At 38.5% G+C, this 26750-nt stretch overlaps 2 protein-coding genes and 1 long non-coding RNA gene across 3 annotated transcripts; 1 reads left to right on the forward strand and 2 right to left on the reverse strand.

Moving 5' to 3' along the window:
* Positions 1–2564: 2564 nt before the first annotated feature.
* On the forward strand, positions 2565–3403 carry LOC133729924 (uncharacterized). The gene is made up of 3 exons (XR_009856545.1): positions 2565–2915; positions 3015–3093; positions 3219–3403. It is a non-coding gene; the product is annotated as an uncharacterized LOC133729924 (long non-coding RNA).
* Positions 3404–5776: 2373 nt separating this feature from the next.
* Positions 5777–8777, reverse strand: LOC133732509 (receptor-like protein EIX2). Its single transcript, XM_062160069.1, has one exon. The coding sequence runs from the start codon at positions 8763–8765 to the stop codon at positions 5796–5798; it is 2970 nt and encodes a 989-aa protein (XP_062016053.1). The 5' UTR covers positions 8766–8777; the 3' UTR covers positions 5777–5795.
* Positions 8778–13746: 4969 nt separating this feature from the next.
* LOC133731136 (receptor-like protein EIX1) lies at positions 13747–18740 on the reverse strand. The gene is made up of 4 exons (XM_062158584.1): positions 18227–18740; positions 17493–17718; positions 14699–14799; positions 13747–14564 (listed from the first exon to the last, which is right to left on the reverse strand). Exons 1-4 carry the CDS (start codon positions 18738–18740, stop codon positions 13747–13749), a joined length of 1659 nt encoding a protein of 552 aa, XP_062014568.1.
* Between the last annotated feature and the right edge of the window lie 8010 nt (positions 18741–26750).

Consider the following 26750-nt stretch of genomic DNA (forward strand, 5'->3'; position numbering starts at 1 on the left):
TTTAATTGATGATGCTGTAGCTCGCGTGGGTTCTGCAGATGCTGTAGCTCCCGTGGGTTCTCCAGATTTTCTTTTTCTTAACCTGAGTCGTACTTCGTGTTGAGTATTTGAGTTTGTGTTCAACTTGAATAGGAAACCCATCAAGTCATGTGTTTGACCGGCATTGGAAATAGGAATAAAATACATCCTTATAAAATTCTTATTGTTCTTATCTTAAATTATAGTTAAATCTTTATATATCTTCCAAAAGAAAGAGACCCATCTTAAATTAAGTCTATATATATAGTTATATATTCTTTTTATATTTTATTATGCTATAAAAATAAATTAAAGATTTAAAAAACTAAAACCGCCTAGGCGTCTGGGCGCTAGTCCCCTGACCACCGCCCGACTAGCGCCTAGAGATTTTTCAAACCTTGCTTTTTACTCTATGCTTTTGCAGCCCCAACTATGGTTTATGCATTTCATTTTTATATGTGTACCAACTTTTTACCATCTATACATTTCAGTTCAAAAAAAAAAAACCAACCAGTTATTGTATTGGCATTCTCTTCACAATATTGAATTAGGTCCGGTACTTTTTTACCTAACAATCAGAGTGTGGAGAGCAAAACCATATTTATTGCTTAAAATTAGTGTTACTTGGAAGATCTTCGTACCATAATATCATTTTTTTTTTTTTTGAACCAAATCAATCATTTCATTCAACTCAAGCCAAAATGGCACGGATACATACCTTCCCTTGCCATCTCTAGACAAGTTTAGGACGTGGTATGCTAGCACCACCCATTAGACAACCAGTGCTCACTTATTCAAAAGCGAGCCTAACAACTATGAAAACTAAACATAGTAATTAGGCAAAGTTTAGAAAGAAAAACAAAATTAGATTCCTCCTTTCCCATAACAGTTAGGGCTGGGAGGCCTGGAAAACTCCATTGCTGCATGCTGCAGGAAAAAACACTGCTATGGATCAAACCACCAGGATCCTAGATACGAAACCCTAGAGAATTAGGATCCCTCATTTCGGTCCACAAATGGGTCATAATCCAAGAAACATTTCCAAATATTTGGGACACCCAATACTCCCAATCTGATTTGGGCCATCCACCTGACCTGGGCCACAGAAGTGATTTGGGCCTCCAATTAGTGGGTCTCCCAATTGATCTGGGCACCCCCTCTTCTGCACCAAACCCCGTCATGGCTACTGCCTCCGCCGCCGCTTGTACACTGTCATCAATTATGCAGGCACCCCGGCACATACAACCAGCTGGACCTTCACCTTCCTGCAATGAGCATGGGAAGTGCATCCAGGCCTGGAGCAAAGCTATCCAGCGGCCATACTGCCTGCCTCCACTCCTGCAGACCGGACCACCACAGCGCGTGCAGATCGGATCCAACCCACATCAGTAGATGTTGTTCTTCGTGATCGCGCCATTCCCACCAAGGTAGCCACCCCAATGCCAGTCCGCCTTCTCTGCCAAATTGGAAATCTTCTCCAAACAGCCATCTCAGCAACTCGGAGCCGACCCCACCTCGTCGCCTTGCTCTGAGTACAAAGGAATTGTCCCTGCCATGGCTGGAACAACCCACCAGATCTGGACATCCCCTGCAACTCTAGCCCTGCATCCTTTAGCCTCGCTCGACTCGGTCGGATCCGACCCGAAGTAACCCGCCCTGCAAACAGGCGCTGGACGGCCTCAACGCCCCAACACTGGAGGCCAGATCTCCTTCGAGAATCCCCATGAGAAGGTTCATGGTCGAGAGATCCATTCTGATAAAAAGGTTTCTTTGGAGGGGTGTTCGCCGAAGACAATTAACCAGTGTTGCAGGGTTGAAGAGAAGCCACAAAGTGTGGAGAGGAAGGTTCCACTTAGGGGCGAGGCCGGAGTTGGCCGCCATTGGAAAACCCCGAAACCGGGGCGATTAGGGTTTAGGGCTGCCATTGTCCGTACCATAATATCTTAGTAGCAAAAAAATTGATTTATTGTATAATGATGTTTGATTCATGATTGACTTGCTAAATATAAAAAAGAAAAAAAAACATAATTGCAAGGGAGGGTAGTTAGGGTAATTTGTAAAAAAAAATTGAATTAAAGTAATAGAAAAATAGAGGAGGTGTGTGAATAGAGAAAATATGTGTGTGAATAGCACCACCCTAATACTATTATTAAGAAGAGGTTTTGTTAGCCAAAACTGAAATTTTTTACTTTTATACACTCATAATATTAAATAATTTTATATATCTATCTAATTGTTAGGGATAAAAAGTCAAAATTTCAATAAATAATTTAAAAAATATATATTATTTTTCAGAAATTAGCTATCCACTTCTAGATTGGTAACCACCCACTTCTGCACACCGATCGGATGTGAGCAGATTCTAATACACACACACGCATGAAAAGAGACTGAGGGTATTGTAGCTTATGAACAGTAATTCTCTTATGAATAGTGAGCTTCCCATTTTGCCCCTTACCACGAGTTGGATGCCTCTGACGCTGAGTTGCTATGCGTATTGGCTTGACTCTGTTTGTTTACTCCAGATAAGGACACATTCTCTCTTCTAAACCCCTATGCTTTCTCTATGGCGCTATCTATGGTTGTTCTTTGATTGCCACCGTTTCCATCTGCTTGTTTAGAGCGATAGCGAAAGGTTTTGATCGCCCCTTTTATCCACGCCAACAATTCACTGCTCTAATCCCTCAATTTTTTGCTTTATCTTCTTCGCTACGATCTTTGGTAGATTGTACTTTTCTGCTTCTGCGGATTTCAACTGGGAGTTTTGGATTGTTTCTCCGATTTGTCTTGAACAAAGGGGTTAAATTATTTTGTTCGACGAATTGGTTTAGGATAAAGGCGTCTAGATATTGATCGATCCAAAGGCTCTCATGCATGTTATTGGAACCTCCTCTCAGGTTGGTCTCCTCTCACAATTCATTTGGGGTTAACTGAATTTATGGGTCTTTAAGGGTCATTTATTATTCAAAACTGAACATTATCTTCAAATTTTGCAGGTATGACAAATCAGCAACTTATTGATCATGGACACCAAATGATGGATGAGACTGATCAAGCCATTGATAGAGCACAAAGGTCGTTGGTTCATCTTCAATATCTGATTTCATCACTAGACAAACATCTGTTCCTGCTCCCAAGCGTTGTCATAATTTTAAGTCATTTTTAAGTTGAACTTTTCTTTGTCTTTCTCTTTATAATAGGTTATTCATCAAACTATCAACGGAGGACTATGACTCTGACAATGCTTTTAGGGTTCTCTGTAGTATATGCAAGTTTAAAGTTGACTTTTAGTGAAGATACTACTAAGGTAAAGACATACTAATTTCTCTATCTACATCTCTCTTTTTTTCCCCCCTAAGTCCTTTCGAATTTTGATTTTTTGTTAGCTGATTTCGATATTTTTTGTTATTAGTACGTATATGCAGCTTTCTCAACTGTTTTTTTAGATTTCTTCAGGAGTTTCTTCTTATATGTACTTTTCTATGTTCAAACCCTTTAGGCAGTGCTGATTTGATTTGACAAAAATTCAATTTTATTATAGGATTTTTGTGTAAAGATTATAAATACTATAATAAAATGTCAAACAAATATACAAAACATTGAATTACAAACATTTATATAAATACTGTGAAAAAAATCCAAAAATGTACTTATGCACACCTTCTTTCGCGGTTTGGCAGTTTTGAAAGTTCCTTACAAAATCTGCATACTCTATCTTTCATATTTATGCTTCTCTACTTTGTTGTTTGGTTAGTTTGATTTAATAGAGGGGGGTTTTTGTCCTTTTTCACTAATTCTAGAAATTTTTTTCCCCCATAAAAACTCTTATAACTTATTCCCTAGTACGGTCTGAAATGCAGTAATCAACAAGGCAGAGTTGCTTTCTATATCTACTTCCAACCAACCTTGGTGAATACGCGCGGCGGAAGACCAGCTCTACACACCTTAGCTTCCAATGGGTGTAGAGTTTATCCAAAGGATTGAGTAGAGTTTCTTTTTTACAAGAAGCGATAATTTCATTAATGTTGCAATATTACGAAATAACCCGTCATACTTGGCCGGACAAAAGTGAATTCTACGTATAGAATATTGTAGTTGCATACACTTAACACCTAAGGCTCACATATATAAACCACAGTACAAGTGACACCACACCCTATGCGGCTCTGGCCGCCCTCCCGCTATTGGTGTTTCTCACTGATCTACCATGGACGCCATCAATGATCTATTCGACGCTTGACCGCAATCTTTAGGACCCTTGTTGTTCTTTTGATATTTTTGACTTCCTTTTCTTCGAGGTTCGCTGTGTGGAAGGTATGGCTTAACCGTCAGGCTTGGCTAACCTTCGATGGCGGTGTTGCTTCTATGCATGGCTGATGTTGATGGCGAGATCTAGCAACAGATCAGTTGTCCAGCTTCTGTCGGTGGCAGCGATGTTGCCTGGCTGGTCCCGACCCCGATGTTTACAATGGTCAGGGTTGTAGTGGACGTCGATGATGGTATTGGCCAAGCACTGAGTTTGGGTGCCCTGATCTTGGGTGTCCATATCAGTGTGGTTGGTGTTTTGTTTGGGTTGGTTTTGAGCCCAATTAAGGGGCTTGAAGTGGTGCATTTCACAGACCTTTGGAAGATTTGGGTTTGGACCCAGGTTTTACTATCTGAATTTTTGCTACGTCGGATTTTGGTGGTGTCTCCGCCACTGGGAGAGTAGTCTCCTGTCATATTCAAGGGCAATTGGGTCGTTAGGCCTTAGTTCAAATGTGGTGGGTTATCCAAGTGCAGGCTCAAGACAGTGGACCGGTGGCTTGGGCTTGTTTTTGGCTTATTGCAGTTCATAACCTTATGGATCTTACATTCATGGGAGGCTCTTTGCAATTTACTAATAGTATTTTCGTACACCAATTGAGGTCTCTAGGCAAACTTACTTGTTTAGTTGTTTCGAGTCATGTATCATTCACTAGGTTACGATCTTCTCTTGTTTGTCCCTTGTTTAGAATAGGTGAGCTCATTTTGTTTGCAATGAGGATTACTTGTCAATTTGTTTGGCGGCTTATGCCTTAACATATTCTGGAACAAGACAATAATTGATGTACGTACTTTCTGGTCATAGATAAGTAATGAAATTATCTATTCTTTCAAAAAAAAAAAATCACCTAAGGCTCACCTAAATATTATAGAGAATACAGATCATCAAATAAAAATTAATCTCCGTACTCAGGTTTAAACTCTTTAGTCACCAAAATGATAATCCAAAGGGCGAGTACGAAGAGGTATGCTCATCTTCCTTATTTATTGAAAACAAAAATGAAAATGCCCACAGAGGAGTAAGGAGCGGGGTTAACATCCTTACTCCTCCAAAAAACACAACTCTTTTTTCTTTTTTATTTGTCAAAGCTTACTACTCAAGTCCACTAGACCACATTCTTAAAAAAAAAAAAAAAAAAAAAAAAAATCCATTAGGCCAAAATATTTTTTTTTTTTGACTTTGTCAAGGGGAACCCAAAGGCTTCCTAGGCTCAAGATAAACCCCTTCGGGGCATGTGAAATGCTCCAACTGTGCATTGCAGCACAGTGCCTGGCCACTTTGACAGCTTCGGGGTTCGAACCTAGGTTGGGGAGCACACCCAACTAGGCAAGAACCACTAGGCCACTTGCAGTGGTTCCATTAGGCCAAAATATAAACAAAGTACATCAAATATTACACATTACAAGATAGCGAAAGGAAAATTATAACATAGCTAAGTTTAACACTAATTTACTTATTTTCTTTCTTTCAATCAAATTTTCCTTTGGAAATAAGCCATTTTCAATGCAACTGACACCGCTACCTTATCGTAGATGCTATCAAAGAATTGAAAGTAGGCATACCTCCACGACTTCTTTATGAGTAATGTGCCACAAACACCCCAAAAGCCTATGATAAAGCCAAGCACTGCGCTGACGTAAAAACCAAACTTTTTATCATCTTCATGTCTTTTCCCCCGAGGAAAAGTGGGTTGTGGAGGTGTGTCATCTCCTGAGCACCTATTTAAAAGGGGAACCCCACAAAGTGATGGGTTGCCCCCATAAATATTGGTTGAATCATCAAGTGCTTGAAGTTGGTTGCCCAAAGGAATTCTTCCGCTCAATTCGTTGTAAGACAAATTCAAGTGAGACAAATAGGTTAAAGATGAAATACTTTGAGGAATTCGTCCCGAAAGGTGGTTGACTGAGAGATCAAGGAATTCGAGCGACCGCAAGTTTCCAATTTTCGAGGGAATATTTCCACTTAGATGATTCATCGACAAGTTCAAGATAACCAATGCGAAGAGACTGCATATTTTTTCAGGGATTTCACCTTCCAAACTATTTGAGGAAAGATCTATGCTTTTTACCCACCTCAGAGTCTTGTTATATTGGAATTCTCTTCCTTTGGTCACCATTATTTGTTGTTCATACGCATGATATAAGGCATAAGCATTGAACTTGACATCTGTTAGAGCAGTCATATTATTCAAACACTTTGGTATAGTACCTGAGAGGTGGTTATGACCAAGATCTAGGAGGTGAAGGTAGCCAAGATTGCACAATTGCTGGGGAATATGTCCACTTAGATAATTGGATGGCAGTCGTAAGATGAACACCTTGGATACATTTGTTCCTATCCATGAAGGTAGGTTTCCAGTAAATCTATTACCACCAAGATCAATACTCCTCAGGTTGGTGCAATTTCCCAAGGCCATCGGGATTTCACCATCGAATTTGTTGTTCTTCATCGACAACATGTAAAGTGAACTTGGGATACCCATTGAACTGGGAATATTTCCTGAGAGATGATTGTCTCCAACATCTACAGTGTATATGTCACCCCACATACTCCATGCTTGAGGAAATTCTCCAGAAATGTTGTTGCTTCTTAGAGAAAAGATTAACAACTTCTGCATATTGCAAACAGAGGATGGAATCGTGCCATTCAAATAATTTTCATAGAGATGCAGTTGTTGCAATTTTGGAAAATGTTGGTCAAAAGTTAACGGAATTGGCCCGGAAAATGAATTGCTAACAAGATTTAGGTAGGAAGCCTCCTTACACAACCAAAGCGGGAGTGAGCCGTGGAATTGATTATGTCTCAAATCTAGAGTCACTAAATTTGGAACTATCAGTTGGACTGGAAGCTTTCCACGAATTTGGTTGTAACCTAAATCCAAATATTGGAGTTGGGAAGATATTTTCACGAACCATTCCTCTGGTATGGAATCCGAGATGCCTGTATTGCTTAGAGTGACATATACTAGTTCAGTTTGAGATAGAAGCCATAGTGAAAAGGCAGGACCTACTTGACAGTTCGTGATGGCAATGGTGTCAAGCTTGAAAGGAGGAACCCACTCATAAGCCACATTGAAAATGATGAAAGGTAGAAGGTTGGGGGTACTGATATTGCCCAGCGCAATGTATTTTAACTTCGCAAGATCTATGAAATGGGCTTCAGTTAAAAAGCCTACCAATGAGTTGCCCGACAGGTCTAGATGAACTAGCTCAGAGAGTCGTCCCAAACTTTCCGGGATGGATCCATTCAAATGATTGTCGAAGAGGTTAAGGTACTGCAAATGGGGGAGCATCCCTAAGGAGGCAGGCAATTCGCCTACCAGCTTATTACTAGACAAGTCTAGTGACTCCAACTTATTATTTGCACAACCTGATAAACCATCCAAAAACTCTGGAATACCCTGATCAAATGCGTTTCCCGCAAGAATTAAGGTCTTTAGGTTGCAGAGATTTCCAAAGAATTTGGGAATTCGACCGTGAAGGCCATTAAGAGATAAATCAAGTTCTTCCAATGATTTCAGGTTAACGAAATCATTGGGAAAGGGACCGCTGAAAGAATTCTTGGCCAAGTGAAGTTCTCTGAGGCTAGTTAGATTAAAGACCCACTTTGGAAATGGAGACTTAAAATCATTGAATGACATATCAAGGATCAAAAGTGATGTGAGGTTCATGGTGTGAAGTGAAAGTGGAAGGCTTTCAATGTTGCATCTAGACAAGTGTAACTCTAGCATGGAAGGAAGCATGTTAACAACATGTAGCCAACTGGCTCCTGCATTGCTAAGGTCCACTAATTCATTCAAACTGAGGTATTTTAGAGAGGAGAGATGAGAAAGCCAATTCAAATTTATGGAAGAAATTTTCAATAAATAGTTACCGCTAAGGTCAAGATAGTTCAAGTATGATAGGTTACCAAGATGAGGTGGAATCTGTCCCTCAAAAGATGAAGATGAGACATTGAGATACTTCAGACTTTTAAGCTGACCAAAGAACTTAGGAATTTGAAGCCCTTGAAAGTCATTCGAGCTCAAGTCTAAGTAACTCATATATTTCAAGCTAAGCAAAGAAGGATTTATCTTACCCCCCAAAAAGGACTCATAATAAGCCTCCAACTCCCGGTCTTCAGCATCAATAGATGGAGCTGGACTTGTATTGCAGAGGTCCATCTTTTCAACATGACCGGTGCGGTTGTTGCATGAAATCCCTTTCCATTGACAACAATTTTGACCCTCCCAAGAGGAAAGCCTACCCGAAGCATCGATAAGATCTGCCTTAAAGATGAGAAGCGCGCTTCTCTCTTTGTCGATGCATTTCACAACTGGAAGGCCATCTCCCAAGCAGAGTTTACTAGTGTTTAGGCATGAAGAGGCTAAAAACAAAAGGAGGAAACAGAGAGCAACATTGAGATGATAGACAGGGTTGGGAGAGTTTGCAGAACTATCCATAATTTAGGTTTGCTTTGTTGTGGATGGCTATTATTGAACACATCTGATGCAATTTATAGAAGGCTACGAGCAAGTAAAATTCAATATTAAAATATAATTCAATTTGTTTTCCACATTAGTCCTCTGCCCATTTCACAAGTTTGCACGTCTTTTCAAGTTCATAACAAAATTGGTTAATTAATAGGAATACATTAGACTAAACCGATGTTTTGACTTCATGGTGGATTTTGGCATTTTGCAAACCCTACTTACCCTAGACAGGACTAAAATAATATGTGTGAGGAATTGAGGTTGTATAAGTAATAGTGTAGTACCACCAAATTCTAATGAAGATGGTAATTATATATTAGGAAAAAAAATATCATTTTGGTCATTCAATTTTGATCTGTTTGACACTTTGGTCATTGACTTTTAAAAAATATCACTTTGATCACTCGACTTTAACACCGTTTGACATTTTAGTCACTGCTGTTCTTCACAAACCGTTAAAATTGAGGACGTTTTGGTCAAATCATTAAAAGATAAATCTGAAAAAATTAAAATTAATTTGAGCCTTCTTGAATTTATTTTCTTGCAAATTGCAATCGCATAAATGAAGGTTTTCGATCAGTTGGCCTCCACAACCAAACACAGTAGTCTCTCCCTCTAGTCTTATTAATCCATTACATGCAAGTTGAAAGCTCAAACCTTGTAAAAGATCATTATTCTCTCACAGAGAGACTCATAATTAGATCATTAACCAAACTTAGACTAGACATTCTCAACTTCATCGCAGACTAGGACCAAGTCCTCAAGATTAAGAAAGAGCTATCAAGGCCATCAACGCCTTGGCTTCTCTGTGCAAAGATAAGGAGCAGCTCTTCATCTGGGCTGATTAGGGATTGAGTCATTTTGTGCAGGGAAATTAAAGATTGAATCTTTTTGATTAGGAGGATTTAGTTGTGTAATTCTTCATAATTTTTTGCTAAATTGAATTTGGAAGCTTCTCTAGTACTCATGGAAATGGTAATTGTCATTCTTTATTTTTCTGGGTTTTGTTGTTCACTTCTACAGTGAGATAGATGTTTTTAATTTGCTAGCTGCAACGATATGATATTTTGATAAAGCTCTCCTTATATGTTTTATGAACTCCTCTGGTGTGCAATTTTGTGAACACAATTATGGGTTATAATTGCATATGCGATCAATAATGCACTAATGCAAGGTCTGGGAGATGTAGTGTCTTTTTTTCTTTTTTTTCTTGGTTTCTATGAGATGTAGGTTAATTATGTATGGAAATAATAATTTTTTTAATATTTATTTATGTTTATAAAAATATTTTTATGATATGATGAAAATATCTTGAAAATGTATAATATTTAAAAAAAATTAACGGTGGAGTTAACAGTAATACCAAAGATTTAGCTGATGTCGAACTTAAGTGACTAAATTGATATTTTTCAAAGTTAAATGACTGAAGTGTCAAATAAAGAAAAGTTGAGTGACCAAAGTTGTTATTTTTCCTATATATTATCACCTAAATAGATAAAAACTGATTGAGCTTCATTATATGCAACAGGCCAACAATATAGTTTGATCTCATGATGTTTCATTGTTGTGGATCAGATGAAAGTGATGAAACTGTGCGGTTGTATAATTGTAGTTGTGCGGTTGTGCCTGATCAAAGTGGTCTAAGTCAAGTATGACTTGGTCTATGTATGGAATCTATTGCGAAATTTCTTTGATGTTGAAATATCCATTTACATCTCAAATCACCGTCCTAGTATGAAGTATATATTCCTAGTCAAACCAAAATCATCGTTAAATGTAGCTAACATCCCGTTTAATAAGAATCAAATCCTAGCCAAAGATGAGAATCTAATTTCCTATATACGAAAATAAGGCTTTCTCGGCTGGTAATGTGTAAGTAGGAACACGCCGAATGATAACTCTCAACACTATCTGAACCTGGCACTAAGTGAGGAACTCCAACAGATTTTCTATATTTTGATTTTTCTCTATTTTAGGGAAAAATGAGTCTCTTTTGCTCCTACAGATTCCTTATAACTTTTCCCATTTTAGGGATAGTGAGGAAATAAAAAATCAAATTCCCTGAATTTACAGCAATCTCTAAAATTTTAAGGAAGAATTATGGAGCTTTTAGAGATTGCTGTAAAATAGGGAATCTGTTGGAGTTGGAGAAGAAAAAGAGGCTAAAGCTTTGACTTTTGCTTTTCTATAATACAGAAATTATAGGGAAGCTGTTGGAGTTGCTCTTAGGATGTTACTTGACAAGAAGCCCGAGTATATAAGAACAATATATAAACTGTTTAAGTTAGCCACTGACTTGATGACTAGATTTTGACTCCAATATATACCTCAGTTTCGACGCAACAAACCCATTTACTGGTAATGAAGAACCTGTCTAGCTACTTCTCTCATCAACTGTCACCTAGATTTTTTTTTTTTTTTGGGTAAAGGAATTGCATTATATTAAGCAATTGGAATGTTTACATCAGATATATATCAGTACATTGAATAGCCAAGAAGACCCATCCTCTACCCAAGCTTGAAATGCAAGAAACAAAAACGCATGCCTAGCTAACAAATGCTTTGCCTGATTACATTTCGTGAGATATATGTACAAATAACTGAACTAAAGAAATGGAAAAGGATCTTGTTGGAGTAGCTCGAAAGTTAGCAAGGAAAGCCCAGACTTGGGAGAATTATATACGAGGACATGTATACTTATGCTGGAAGATCTTCTCCTTCCTAGCATGCCAGATGTGTCTACAAACCATCACAATAAGATTAAGAGCATCCAAAGAAAGTACAGAAATAGCATGCCTACAAATCCAAAAAAGAGCTTTCTCTGCAACCACCAACAACACTTTTGAAGGGAGTAATGCGCCAAACAGCTTTGGCCTTGGAGCAATACCACAAAGCATGTAATGTAGTCTCAGCTGCCATGTTGCAGCGTGCGCATATATGAGAATGTAGCAAGTGTCTTCGATGGAGATTAAAAGAAGAGGAAAGAACATCATGTAAAGCTCTCCATAGAAACACCCTTGCAGCAGATGGAACCTTCAAACGCTAAAAGATTTTCCAAACTGGATCATCTTGATTGTGTGAACTTCCTTCAGCTCCGGAGGCACGTGTGTTCGAATTCCTTGCACCACATGAAACTCCACCTAGATTGATCACTATAGTTGTGTGTATAAAAACACTCCACTGGGAAGCAGCTCGCTCCCGATATCGATCACCTGAATTCAAGACTTTGATTAATTAAGAAATGAGCTTTTCATTAAAATGAGACATTCAGTATATCTTAACCAAATCATGCAAAGTAAATGTAATTTCTTGTTGGAATTGAAGTATATATATGAAAAGTAATATAGAAATTTCTGACAAAAATAAGGTCAAGTCAATTAGCACTGCAATTCCTTCATTAATTTATTTCATAGACTAGCATTTTGTACGTAACTACAATGCACTTTACTTTCCAAATAAAATATTAGCATAATAATTGCCAAAATACCCCTAAATTTGGCAATAATTATCGATTTACACCCCTAACTTGCAATTGCGAAAATTAACACTGTAAACTTAGTGAAAATTGCCGATTTGCACCTCTTCCGTCAAATTCAACGTTTTTCATCCAAATATGAGAGGTAATATGGTCATTTTTATATTTATTTTCTTTGAATAATAGAAATAAATGAAAAAAGTTTAGAGGGAGAGTCATGCCCCTCCGTCTACTTTTTTTTTTTTTTTTTTTTAATACAATTCCATCTACTTATTCACTCGTTCATTCATAACTTTTCTTTTTGCAAAATTATGCCTATATTTTCTTATTTCAATAAGAAAAATTAAGTGGAGAAAGAGAAATTTAACACTGAACCGAATCGATGATTTTTTTTTTTTTTTTTGCACTTATAATAGACAATTTTTATCAATCAATTCGGTTTATAAAGATTGTCTATTTGGGATAAACTTTTTACGCTAAGAAAGCATCAATTTTCTTTTCAACAGAATGAAAATATATAATAGTAGTTTGGGACTTTGGGTGGTGCACAATGAAAGTCTCTTGGCATCAAGTATTTGATCTTCAGAGGTAGTCCAAATCTAATCTAAGCAGCGGTGACTTAGAAGGGCCTCAACTGAAAGACTTGGAAGTCTTCTTTGCTGTTACAGGAGTTTGTGGTTGCAAAATGTTGACTTGGAAGTCATGGAATTATGTCTTGGTGCTCAAATTCCACGCTTGCCAACATCTTAAACGCTCACATAGTCACATTTATATTTCGGGCCATCAATCTTCAAGAAGTAATAATTATATTTGCTAGGATAGTAATAGAAAAATAAACGAGAAAGAACTTTGTCATTTGAGGAAAACTGCAGAAGCAACTTTGTACAATATATTAGAATGAAACGTAACATATAACATAACATCCAGAATGTATATGACTAAACAAATATACCGAAGCTGACATTTTTAAATCCTTGGATACTAACGAGCCACTGTGAAGGAAGTTGCCAATGCTACTTTATCTTTCATTTTATCAAAGAATTGAAAATAAGCATACACAAGCAATTAATGTGCCGCAAACATTCCATAAGCTTATGATAAAGCCAAGTAAGATACCAACATACACACCAAGCTTTCCATTGTCATCTTCATTTTTGTCCCCTTCTCCATTAAATCGAAAATAGATATTACCTCTATGATTTCTTCAAAACTAATGTTGTATGGACACATCTATAGCTGAGTGACGCTGACATAGAAACCAAGCCGTTTTGTTCACTTGTTGTCGTCTTCATCATTATCGTTGTGGGTGGTGTTCATTACATGGGCATTTAGTTACATTGACGAACCTGAAGACCATGCTTTGGACGACGACGTCGGAGAAGGTGCCGCTGCTCGGGTAGTTGTCTCAGTGCTCGCAGGGCTCAATCGTAATTTTCTTTTGGTTCCGATTTTGAGGAGTATAAGTAGGGCTTCTGTTCATGAATTCTTGACAACCAATGTGCCACAAACACCCCAAAAGCCTATGATAAAGCCGAGTACGATGCTACCATAGAAACCAAGCTTTTCATTGTCATCTTCATCTTTGTTGTCTTTCCCATCCAGAGCAGCAGGTGTGCTATCTCCCAAGCACTTGGTTGCAAGAGGAACCCCACACAATAATGGATTGGCTTCGTATATTGATGAATCATCAAGTGTAGTAAGTTGTGTGTTCGAGGGAATTCTTCCGGCCAAGTTGTTATAGGACAAATTCAAGTGAGACAAGGAGATTAAAGAAGACAAACTTTGAGGAATCGGTCCCGAGAGTTGATTATGTGAGAGATCAAGAGTTTCCAACCATCGCAAATTTCCAATCTTCGAGGGAATCTGTCCGCTTAAATGATTTCTTGACAAGTTCAAGGTACCCAATTCAACGAGGCTACTTACTTCTTCAGGGATTTTGCCTTCTAAATTGTTTGACGAAAGATCAATGATGTTGACGAAAAATAGAGTCGTGTTGTATATCAGTTCTGTTCCTTTTGACATCGATGTGATTTGCTCAACGTAACTATCATAGTGACTCACATTGGAAAAACTTTCAACCAAGGAATACATTCCATTAAAACACTTGGGAATAGTCCCTGAAAAGTTGTTGTCACCAAGGTCTAAGACATGAAGAATGGGAAGAAGGCACAACCCATGGGGTATATGCCCACTGAAATAGTTGGATCGTAGCCGTAGGATTAACAATTCATCAGAAATTTTTGAAGGTAGGTTTCCAGTGAATCGGTTGCTTCCAAGATCGATACTCTTCAATCCTGGGCAATTCTCATATCAAAGAAGGGAGTTTACCCCCAAAGTTGTTGCTCAGCTTCAGTATAGCAAGAGAGCTTGGAACACCCATTGAGCTGGGAATATCACCAGAGAGATTATTGTATCCGACATCTACTACCAGTATATTGCTCCACAGACTCCATGCTTGAGGGAATTCTCCAGACAACTGATTTCTCCTCAATGTAAGAATTGCCTAGTTTGTCATGTTGCACAGAGTGGCTGGAACAGTACCATTCAATTTATTCTCAGAGAGATACAATTCTCTCAAGTTAGGCATCAACTGGTCCAAACTCGAGGGAATTGGCCCCAAAAGTAAATTGCCTTCGAGATTGAGCATGGAGACATTAGGGGGAAAAAATGTAAATGGACCTTCAAATTGGTTATGACTTATTGTTAGAAGTTATACTATAATTTGCATGTTAGTATTGCTGTATAACAGTCGTATCATAATTTAGGACTGAAACAGTATATCTATCCTAATGTCTGCAAATTTACATGAACAAGATCAACTATGACAAATATAGGACTGATATGTTATTCTGATCCTAAGTCAGGATGCGTAAATCACTGCAATCCTATAACACAATAAGCACATATATATGGCAGTATACGATATGAATTGAAATAAAAGACAAAGGGTGTGTAGAGATACTAACTAGTTCCACTGCCTCCTTCCATTGTTCTTCTCCTAGATCCACCCTTGATCTCATATTGTTAATGGGACAATTTGATTGAGGTTTGGTGTTCTAGCAGGGATCAATGCAGGCGTTGTTTATCCTTTATATCAGACAAAACAGTTATGCAGTTCCATCCATTAAGGAACTGCTGCATAACTTCCTTATCCTGCTTGTCGATCAGATTGGATTGATATTGATAACCACACCATTTGAAATTCAAATTCAAACAGATTTCAATATATATAAAACTATTTTCGATTACTAGTTTATAGATACAACGTATTAGTATTTATTTGAACTCTAAACTTCTCAAAAATATCAGCTTAACTAGACAATGCTGATGTCTAGTTCTAATGAGGCTTTACACTCATGACTCAAATCTATATGCTTTAGATTTGGACATTTCAGTAGCAATGGAAGCTTTGCAGCGATTTGGTTGTATGATAAATCCAAATATTCGATTTGGGGAAACTTCAAGAATCATTCCTTTGATATGGGACCCGAGATGTTAGTACTTGAAAGGGTAGCGAACTAGCGATGGGCAATTCAGTTTGAGATTGAAGCCATACAAGAAAGGACGGATCTATGCTACATTTCCTAATGTCAATTGTGTTAAGAATGAAGGGAGCAACCCAAGTCGCATTGAAAATGATGGACATAGGCTGATTTGTGCTGACTGCAAACGACTCTACCCTAGTGAGATAGATGAAATGGGATTCCAATAGACTACCTGCCCAGGAATTCTCTGACAGATCTAGCTGAACTAGCTGAGAGAGTTGTCCCAGACTTTCAGGAACGGACCCATTCATATGATTATGCCTGAGGTTTAGAGTTTTTAAGGATGACAAGCTTCCTATAGAATCTGGAATTGTGCCCCAAAAAGAGTTTGAATTAAGGTTTAGGGGGGTGTATTGTATATGGAATTAGTGGAATTTTTAAACAAATCTATGGAATTTAAAAGTCTGGATGTATTTAATATAGACTTTTAGAAGTCCATGAAAGTCTTGAGGTATTCAATTAAGATTTTTAAAGACTTCATGAATTCCACCAAAATCTAGGGGTATTCAATTAGGACTTTTAAAAATGAATAAAAATACAGAGGTATTCAAAATATCATTCATACTTATGGAATTAGAAAATCATGGATAATCATGGACTTTGTAGTATTAACTATACATATCAAACTCCAATAATTTTCCAGCCTCCAGACCAAAGATTTGAAAAAGTCTATCAAAGCTCCCTTTTCAAAAAAAAAAAAATCTTATTAAAATATATATATATATATATATATATATATATATATATATATATATATATATATCAAAGTTTTTCTCTCTTCGCGCGAAGAGATTGGTCCTTCATCATCTCTCTTTCTTGATTTTTTGTCTTTTCTCTAATCTTTTATGATATCAACTTTTTTTTATACCCAACATGTTCATTGTAGTTGTTGAATGTGATTTTCTTTGTTTTTTAATTGTGATACTTTGAACTCTATTAACAATAAAAATGATTTATGAAACCCTAGCTAAAACCCAAATATTGTGGTCTACCCCTAAAACCTTGAACAGTGTTGCTATGACATACTAAATTTTATCTTATTAATTATTCTCATCGATTTGAATTTATATTATGGTTCAAAGAAATGTTGAACAATTGAATTTCAATTGATTGATTATAGATCAAGACATTGACCAATATTGTTATGATATATGTTAATCGGCGAAAACAAAATTGATGAGAATAATTAATCATAAACACCAAGTGATCTATATTGTATCTTTATGTTGTTGGGAGATTAGGAATGAGAACAAACTAGTTAGACAGAGTAACAATCATTGTTTTGAGTCAATTTCTATTAGAAGATACTTGAACATTGAAGAAGTAATGAGTTATTATCTTGTTTTGTGTTTGGGCTGCATTAGTTTTGTTTTTTGTTTTTATATTTTGTACATGCTATAAAATCTGTAGAAATCATTCATAATAAAATATATAGATTTTCATGAATCAATAAAAGTCTGTTGCTAAAATCAATGGTTTTAGCAAATCAATAACAATCTATCAATTTTTGAAAGAGTCTGTGGACTTTTCAAAAAATCTGTCATTTAAAAAAAGTCTGCACAAATCCAAATACAATACACCCCCTTTAGAGTTTCCAAGGATGACAAGTTTCCTATAGACTCTGGAATTGTGCCCCAAACAGTGTTGGACTCAAGGTTAAGATACTGCAAATCTTACAGCATCCCCAGTGAAGCAGGAAATTTGCAGTTTAGCCTATTCAAAGACAAATCTACTGACACTAGTTTATCATTTGTACATCCTACACAACCATCCAACAGCTCCTGAAGCCCCCCAACAAAATTGTTATTCGGAAGATTTCTAGTGAGTCTCGGAACTTGACCTTCGAAGCCATTAATAGATAAATCAAGCTCTTCCAGATCTTTGAGGCTTCCCAATTCCCTATCTATGGAACCACCGAAAAAATTTCAGCTTAGATCAAGTTTTCTGAGGTTGGTAAGATTAAACAACCAGCTGGGAATCGACGATACGATCAGATTTTGTGACATATCAAGGATCAGAAGGGATGTGATGTTTATCTTTGGCAATGAGAGTGGAAAATGTTCAATCTCGCAGGAAGACACATGTAGCTCTAACAGTGATGGAAGCATGTTAGCAGCAACTAGCCAACTGTCTCCAGATCTGCTAAGGTCCACACATTGGAGATTGAGGTATTTTAAGAACGAGAGTTGAGAAAACCAATTCAAGTTTTTGGAAGTTTTTATTGACCAGAAATTCCCACAGAGGTCCAGATAGATCAAGTTTGATAGGTTAGCAAGATTAGAGGTAATTTCAAAAGAAGAAAAGGATATATCAAGAAACTGCAAACTTTTAAGCTGGCCAAAGAACTTAGGAATGCGAATCCCATCAAAGTATTGAAGAAAGATCAAGTGTTTTCAAGGATGACAAGTTACAAATTGACTCGGGAATCACTCCCTCAGATGATGAAAAGGCAGAGAGATTGAGATACCTCAAACTTTTAAGCTGGCCTATGAAAAGAGGAAGTTTGAAATCATTGCAACTTAGGTCTAGGTAATCTAAATGTTTCAAGCTGAGAAATGAAGGATTTATCTCACCCCTCAAAAGAGACCTTCTGCAAGCCACCTCATCCCACAGTTCCCACTCCTCATAGGAAATGGAACAGTATGCGTTACTGAGGTCCATTTTCACAACATGACCAGTGAGGTTGTTGCATGAAATTCCTTTCCATTGACAGCACTCGTAACCAATCCAAGAAGAAAGCCTACCGGAAGGATCTGCAAGATCGTGTCTGAAGCTGAGAAGCGCTTGTCTCTCTTCCTCCATGCATACTGATCTCACACTGCGGGGAACTCCATCACTCGAACAGAAACAGAAATCAATAGTTCGTAGATAAAAAGTGGCCAAAAACCAAAAGTGCAAACAGTGAGCAAAAAAGAAGCTTTCCATTATTCTACCAAGTTTTCTCAAGTTTATGCAGATGCATGCACAATAACTTGGTTTATAAGAGGCTATAGGAGCGAGTCAAATCAATACAGATCAGTTAATGCCGTCCAGCCAAGCCCAGAGCCCCCACAGAGGAAGCTGATGCATCTTCTTGACTTTTGGTAGCCAAAAGCAATAATATAAGGTGGTAGGATCGAATCAAAATCAATATATGCTGTCCATATTCCAAGTTTTCAGCGTATTTAACAGGTCTACTCAGGGAGGTGGGATTGATGTATGCAATTTCTACATTGACTTCACATTTCTACTCAACCGTGAGTTCCTCTTGAACTCGGGTAGGCAAGATTAAGACATCACCAAATTAAAAAATGGGGAGGTTATTTTTATTTTATTTTATTTTGTTGTTGGAACTGAAGGATTTATTGGAAAATTGTCAAAAATGAGGTCAAGCATGGTGATTCGATATTTAAGCACATCACAAATTACATGATAGATCAAATAATCGAAAATAGGTACCTCTACGATGTGTTAGCAACTAATGTTCTACAAACACTCCGGAAGCGCAGGATAAAGCAGAGTGTGATGCTGATGTAGAAATCAAGCTATTTGTTGTCATCTTCATCTAGATCAGCTGAGCATAGACCTCTAGTAAAATTGACGAAGCTGAAGCCAAAAATTGGAGGGGACTTGGAGAGTTGAAACCTTGAAGGAGATTTGGGGCTTTCGCAGGATTTGGAGTGGTTGCCATTGGGATTAAAGAGAAAGAAGAAGATTGGGCTTCTCTCCAGTTTATAAATTAAAAAATTAGGTGAAAAAAAGCCCAACTCATAAATTGGAGCAGTAAGGAAAATGTCCAGTTTTTTTTTTTTTTTTTGGTGAATAAACTTCAACTAATAAAAAACCAAGGAAAAGCCCAAGAGAAATGTCCAAAAAAGACCATTCCCAACCAGCATCAGCAAAAAAAAAACAAAAAAACAGTCTTTTGTCTGATCTCTTTCAACAGAGGAAAAATTTTCCAATTACATTTTAAAATTGGATTGTTGATGCAGCTGATTATCTCCAAATAATCACTCTCCATGATTACCTTTGGAATTTGCAGATCAATAGCGAAGTTCCAACACAAAGTTAGGATCCCCTATGTGGGAAATGGGGAGTTTTTTTGTGAAATAAAATTGTGGGAGAAAAATGGAAATCGGGCATATATGGACATTCTATTATAATGATAGAAGACAACCATTTCCAATTTCAGGTGGACATATTCCCTTGCAGTTGTGCAATCTCAACTCTCTTTAGATTCTAGACCTTGGAAACAATAACTTTTCAGGAATCTGGGGTAAAAAATTTTGAGAACAGTTTTAATTACGGAATAGACTGATAGAGAGGCAGCCCAATTTATTTGAGAAAAACTCCTTGAGGTGAAATTCCCTTAAGGGATCCAAGTGAGGTGCAATCCCCTTGAGGTGAAATTGCATGTATTGTACACACTCGTATGCTGAACAACGAACAAAAGCCCGAATCTATAAATACTAGCCACCAGAATGACAAGAAACGGCCCAGATCGACCACCATCAATGCAGCAAACATACATTTGTTATTTTCCCTTCTTTTTCCAACCATGACCGTCTTCGAAACGAGCCACCTTCAATGCAATTGTCAATGCTACTTTATCTTTTATGTGATCGAAAAATTGAAAGTATGCATAACTCCATGAGTGCTTTACAAGTAATGTGCCACAAACTCCCCAAAAACTGAGAATAAAGCCGAGTGTGACGCTAACATAGTAACCAAGCTTTCCAATGTCATCTTTATCTTTAGGGGCTGTGACCACTTACCCATTTTTAGCTTAAAAATTGCCCACTTACTCCACTAAGAGTTTTTAAACCCCATTTACCCAATCTAAAATTCATTGACAATTTTGCCCCCATTAAACAAATTAAAACTCATCATCTCTCTCCTCTCAGAATCACTCTCCTCCCGGACTCTCTCTCTCGGCTCTGACGGCACCGGAAAAGCTACGTTAGATTCCTCCAGCCACAGGTCGCGGCCCTCCATGCCATGCCTATCGTCGCCTCCGACTCCGCTGACTCCCTGCCCGTCCTGAAAAGCAGCTTCTGCGGCACCGGTGATGTGGAGGTGTTGTCCAGGCTGAGCCAGAGCCAGTTGCTGCAGGTGGTGGTGAATCGCCGGTGGTGCAGATGAGGATGTCGGATCTCGGTGGAGCAGATGAGGATGTCGGATCTCGGTGAATCGCCGGTTTCCTCCGATCTGGAGACGTCGAGAGATGGTGGCTGTGACGGTGCAGAGCGCTGGCGTGGGGCACCTGCAGGCATGGATGAGGCTGCGTCCCGGTCGGAGATGGGCTGCAGGTGAGCGACTGGAGAAGAGGGCCTGGAGAAGACGAAGGCGGTCAGAATCGTGCTGGAGCAGCATGGGTGTCCACAGGGGAAGTGTGGGTGGCCGGAGAAAAATTCTGATGGTTTTTTTTTTTTTTTTTCTGATTTCGATGGTTTTTTTTTTTTTGGGCCGTGACCACTTACCCAATTTCAGCTTAAGAATTGCTCACTTACTCCACTAAGAGTTTTTTAACCTCATTTATCCAATCTAACACTCATTGACAGTTTTGCCCTTAATCCAATTAATTAATTCCATGTCTCTCTCCACTCTCCCTCGATCTGCTATTTCTCTATCATCCCCAATCTCTCTCTCTCTCTCTCTGCCTCAGATCTCTGTTTCACCAGAAAGCTTCCATCACCTCCATCACCGTGCAGCCGCAAGGTCTCCCTTTGCCTTCGCTGCAGGCGACGATCCTCATTCCGTAGGCGGACCACTGGAGGTCATCGATCCGACCCGAGAGGACCTTCATCTCATTCTTGAGGACGAAATCGTTGTGGGTCCCCCAGATCCTGACGGTGCCTGAGACGTCGGCGGACGCGATCCACTCGCCGTTGGGGGAGAATCTGGCGACGGTGGCAGAGTAGGCGTGCTCCGCGCAGACGGTGACGTTGAGAGGGTTGTCGAGGTTCATGATGATCACGGATCTCGCGCTGGTGTCTTCGTCCGGTGAAGCGGCTCTATGGTTTTGGGCCAAACCAATCGCCGGTTACTTCATTCCCGGCCAATCCGATCTGGTGCCCAGAGCAATTTCTGGGTGGCCAGAGCAATTTTTTTTTTTTTTTTTTGGTATACTTTGAGTTCCAAAAATGGGGAAGAAAAAAAAAAGTGAACTTGTACAATTGAACATATAAATTGATCAATTGTGTCTGTAGTGTATTCATTTTGGTTTTGGGAGTTTATGCAATTCACTTGAGGGCAATAATATGATTATTGGAGGGTAATAATATGATTATTGGGAGACAGTAATATGATTATTGGAGGGCAATAATATGATTATTGGAGGGTAATAATATGATTATTGGGGGAGAGGAAAAAAAGGAGCCAACGTGAAAATCAAGGAGAGTGATTGGAGATTTCGATTGGAGGAAATCAAGGGACATTTTTAAGGGGAAAAAGATATTCTTGGAGGAGTTAATTATGTGTTGCCGTAAAAAAGTCCCAAAAATAAATAAAAAGAATAAAAAAAGAATTAATTGGGTAAATGGGAAATAATCTCTTAGAGTGTTTTGGGTAAATGGGGTTAAAAAGCTGTTAGTGGAGCAAGTGGGCAAATTTTAAGCTAAAATTGGGTAAATGAGCATTTCCCCTTATCTTTATGGTCTCTTCCATCATCACTTTGATTCATTATTTTATTTTAGAGTATTTTATTAATCTGCTGCTAAATAGTGAAGGGTCTAAGCACTAAATTAAGGATGGAAAAAGAGGTTCAAACGTAGAAGCTTGGCAATTGCATTGCAGAAATAGCTTATTTTGTCTGAACAAGAATTCGGGCCTCAAAGGCATGTCATTTCCTATTGGAGACTAAAGAAAATGGTTCCTCCAGTAATCTCGATCAAGTACAATAAAAATCTGGAAATTCCAAGATATAAAGAATAGTCTATTTGAGTAATAGTTATAGAATTCTTGTTTGAAGCAAGTCCAATCGTTTCTCAGTTATCGTAATAAGTTTATCCTAATAGCTAGCTTGATGTATAAGCTTATATAAGGGCCGGATTTTGATGAGTAAAAATCAATCAAGTAGATAAGTATTTGAGTACAAAAGTATCTTGATAGTTTGTCTTCATTTGTTGTCTTGTTAGGAGCTTTGTGCAAGCCTATGGTTTGTACATCTCCATTGTTATGTTTTCATGTTTTATGTCTTCTATCCTTATATTAGAAGCTTCATAACCCTATATATATTGATATTATAATCTTAAATACTTTGCACAGAGAAATTTGGAATGGGAATCCCGGCCCGTGAAAATTATTGGAGCTTGGGTCTAGGTAATGTAAACGTTTCAATGCAAGTAAAAAAGGATTTATCATAGTCAGAAAGAAGGAGAAGGTTGAGAATTTTCTGATATATTTCTTCTCCAAGAATGGAGTATATATATACATAAGATACATAAAGTCCTATTACAAAAATATTCCTAATAGTGGATTAGCCCCTAACTTGTTCGGCCAGCCACCAACTTGTCCGCCACCATTGTCGGCCATCATTGTTGGCCTCCAGCACTACTTACGTCAACACTCCCCCTCAAGTTGGTGCATACAGATCACGGATGCCCAACTTGTCAAGTGAGTCATAAAAAGCTTTAGTCGAGAGAGCCTTTGTAATAATATCTGCCAACTGTTCTTCAGTAGGAACGAAGGGAAACAAAATGATCTGTCCATCCAGCTTCTCTTTAATGAAGTGTCGATCTACCTCCACATGTTTCGTGTGATCGTGCTGAACAAGATTGTGAGCAATTTCAATTGCAGCTTTGTTATCACAATAAAGCGGCATAGCCTTTTTCTGTCTGAACCCCAAATCATTCAACAAATTTCTCAACCACAACATCTCACAAAGTCCTCGGGCCATTCCTCTATACTCTGCTTCAGCACTAGAGCGAGCCACCACCTTTTGTTTCTTGCTCTTCCAAGTAACCAAGTTACCACCCACAAATGTGAAGTAGCCCGAAGTAGACCTGCGATCTGTAATACTACCTGCCCAGTCTGCATCTGTGTATCCGGAAACATCTAAGTGACTGTATTTTGAAAAGATTAATCCCTTCCCTGGAGCAGACTTTAAATATTGCAAGATACGAAATACAGCATCCATATGGGCTTTACTAGGATTATGCATAAACTGACTCACCACACTAACTGCATAAGCTAAATCTGGTCTCGTGTGGGATAAATAAATCAACCGTCCAACTAACCTCTGGTATCTCCCTTTATTTGTGGGTACTTGATCTAAATACTCTGCTAACTGATGGTTCTGCTCGATAGGAGTAGCAACTGGTTTACAATCAAGCATACCTGTTTCTGCCAGCAAGTCTAGGACATACTTTCTCTGACTCAACACAATACAATCCTTGCCACGAGCAACTTCAATTCCCAAGAAATATTTCAAATTACCCAAATCTTTCATCTCAAATTCAGAGGACAACTGACCTTGTAACCTTTGAATTTCCTCAATGTCATCACCTGTCACAACCATGTCATCAACATAAATAATCAAGGCAGTCACTTTACCATACCGATGTTTAAGGAACAAGGTATGATCTGAATTGCTCTGTCGGTACCCAATTTTCTTCATGAACTTGGTGAACCTGCCAAACCAAGCTCTGGGAGACTGCTTCAAGCCATAAAGCGACTTCTTCAATTTGCACACCACCTGCTCTCCAGTGGAAGTACCATATCCAGGAGGCAAATCCATATAAACCTCTTCATGCAGATCACCATGCAAGAATGCATTCTTAACATCAAACTGTTGCAAAGGCCAATCAAGATTAACAGCTAACGAGAGAAGTACCCGAATTGTGTTAATTTTGGCCACTGGTGCAAACGTCTCATCATAATCCACTCCATACTTCTGAGTATAACCTTTAGCCACTAATCTTGCCTTGTACCGATCCACTGAACCATCCGAATTATGTTTCACTGTATACACCCACCGACAACCAACTGTCTTCTTCCCTGGTGGTAATGACACCAACTCCCACGTACAATTCTTCTCAAGAGCATCCATCTCGACTGTCATTGCTTTCATCCACTTCTCATCCTTCATGGCATCCTGCACTTTACTAGGAAGAGACACAGAAGATAATTGATTCACAAATGCTGCATACGGTTTAGATAACCTATGGGTCGACACATATTTAGCAACAGGGTATTTAGCCTTAGCACTTAGAGTAGGTTCATAGTGTTTCGGAGGCTGACCACGGGTTGAACGACTGGGCAAGATTTTGGTAGGAACACTACCTGACACAGAAGAACTATTAGACAAGGAGAGATTAGGACATACTTCGGGTGATGATTGAGCAGGTGAGACCGCTGAAGGAGAGGGAGAGACGGAAAAAAAAAAATAAAAAAAAATAAAAAAAAAAAAAATTAATTTCAGTAATTCCGGTTGGAGAGGAGGGAACAATACTGGAGGGAGTAGAAGTCAGAAAGACCAAACAGCAGTCCACCAGATGACAGAACCTGCTTTCTACTGTGTTGGAGGACAAGATCTCTCTGAGGGTAATGTTTCCTTGACTAAGGAAACTCGAGGTAAAATTGGTTTTGCTTTACATGTTTCTGACTTTACTGGTAGTGATACATGGATAATTGATTCTGGTGCGTCTGATCATATGACCTACGACAAATCTTTCTTTGTGTCTATGTCATCTCCTTCTATATCTCGTGTCTCTAATGCAAATGGTGCGTCTTTTCCGGCCTTAGGTATTGGGTCTATTCAGGTTACATCATCCATTGTTTTACATGATGTCCTTTATGTGCCCTCGTTGTCTCATCATCTTTTATCTGTATCTCAATTAAACTCGCAGAATAAGTGCTCAGTAACTTTTTATCCAATGTATGTTGTTTTTCAAAATCTGTGCAATCGGGTGATCATTGGTAAGGGAGACCTGAGAGGGAGACTGTTTCACTTGGATTGCATGTACGAAGGACAAACACAAGCACCAGAACAACCTTTGGCATTGACATTGAGTTCTGATCGGCTGAGTGAGGTATGGTTGTGGCACAGACGTTTAGGTCATCCATCCTTTAGAGTTATGAAGAAGTCCATGCCTTCGTTGTTTTTGGGAATAAGTGATTCTAGTTTGCATTTCGAAACTTGTGCTTTGGCTAAAAGTCATAGATCTAGCTATCCTTCGAGCTTTCATTCTAGTACTATGCCTTTTGAGTTAATTCATTCAGACGTGTGGGGTCCTTCTAAACATTCTACCCTTTCTGGAATGCGATATTTTGTGTTATTCATCGATGACTTTACCCGATTATCCTGGGTTGTTTTACTTAAATCCAAAGATTCTGTTTTCTCTGCCTTTAGAGCATTTCATAGTCTTGTTCGTACTCAATATGATGCTCATGTTAAGGTTTTTCGTTCCGATAATGGGGGTGAGTTTGTTAATCATTCTTTTCATGAATATTTCCAACACCACGGCATAATCCATCAAACTTCCTGTCCACAGACACCTGAGCAAAATGGGGTGTCTGAACGGAAAAATCGTCACCTTCTGGATATGGCTCGGTCTCTTTTACTCAGTGCTAACATGCCTAAATACCTTTGGGGAGAGGCCGTTTTGTGTGCTTCTCATCTTATCAATCGCCTTCCCTCTGCCCCTCTTCAAGGTCATGTCCCACTTGAGGTCTTGTCTAACTACGTTTCTATCCCATCATCCAATACCCTTCCTGCTCGTGTCTTTGGTTGTGTTGCCTATGTTCACCTGTATAAGAATCAAAGGTCAAAATTAGATGCTAGAGCCCTTAAGTGTGTGTTTGTTGGGTATGGCTCTCATCAGAAAGGTTACAAATGTTATCATCCACAATCCCAAAAGTTTTATGTCACCATGGATGTTTCTTTCAGTGAAGATGCTTGTTATTTCTTGCCTCCTGTGACTCCTCGTCAGGGGGAGAGGTCTTATTATTATGAAG

Source organism: Rosa rugosa, chromosome 2, assembly GCF_958449725.1.
Source record: "Rosa rugosa chromosome 2, drRosRugo1.1, whole genome shotgun sequence".
Classification (NCBI taxonomy): Eukaryota; Viridiplantae; Streptophyta; class Magnoliopsida; order Rosales; family Rosaceae; genus Rosa; species Rosa rugosa.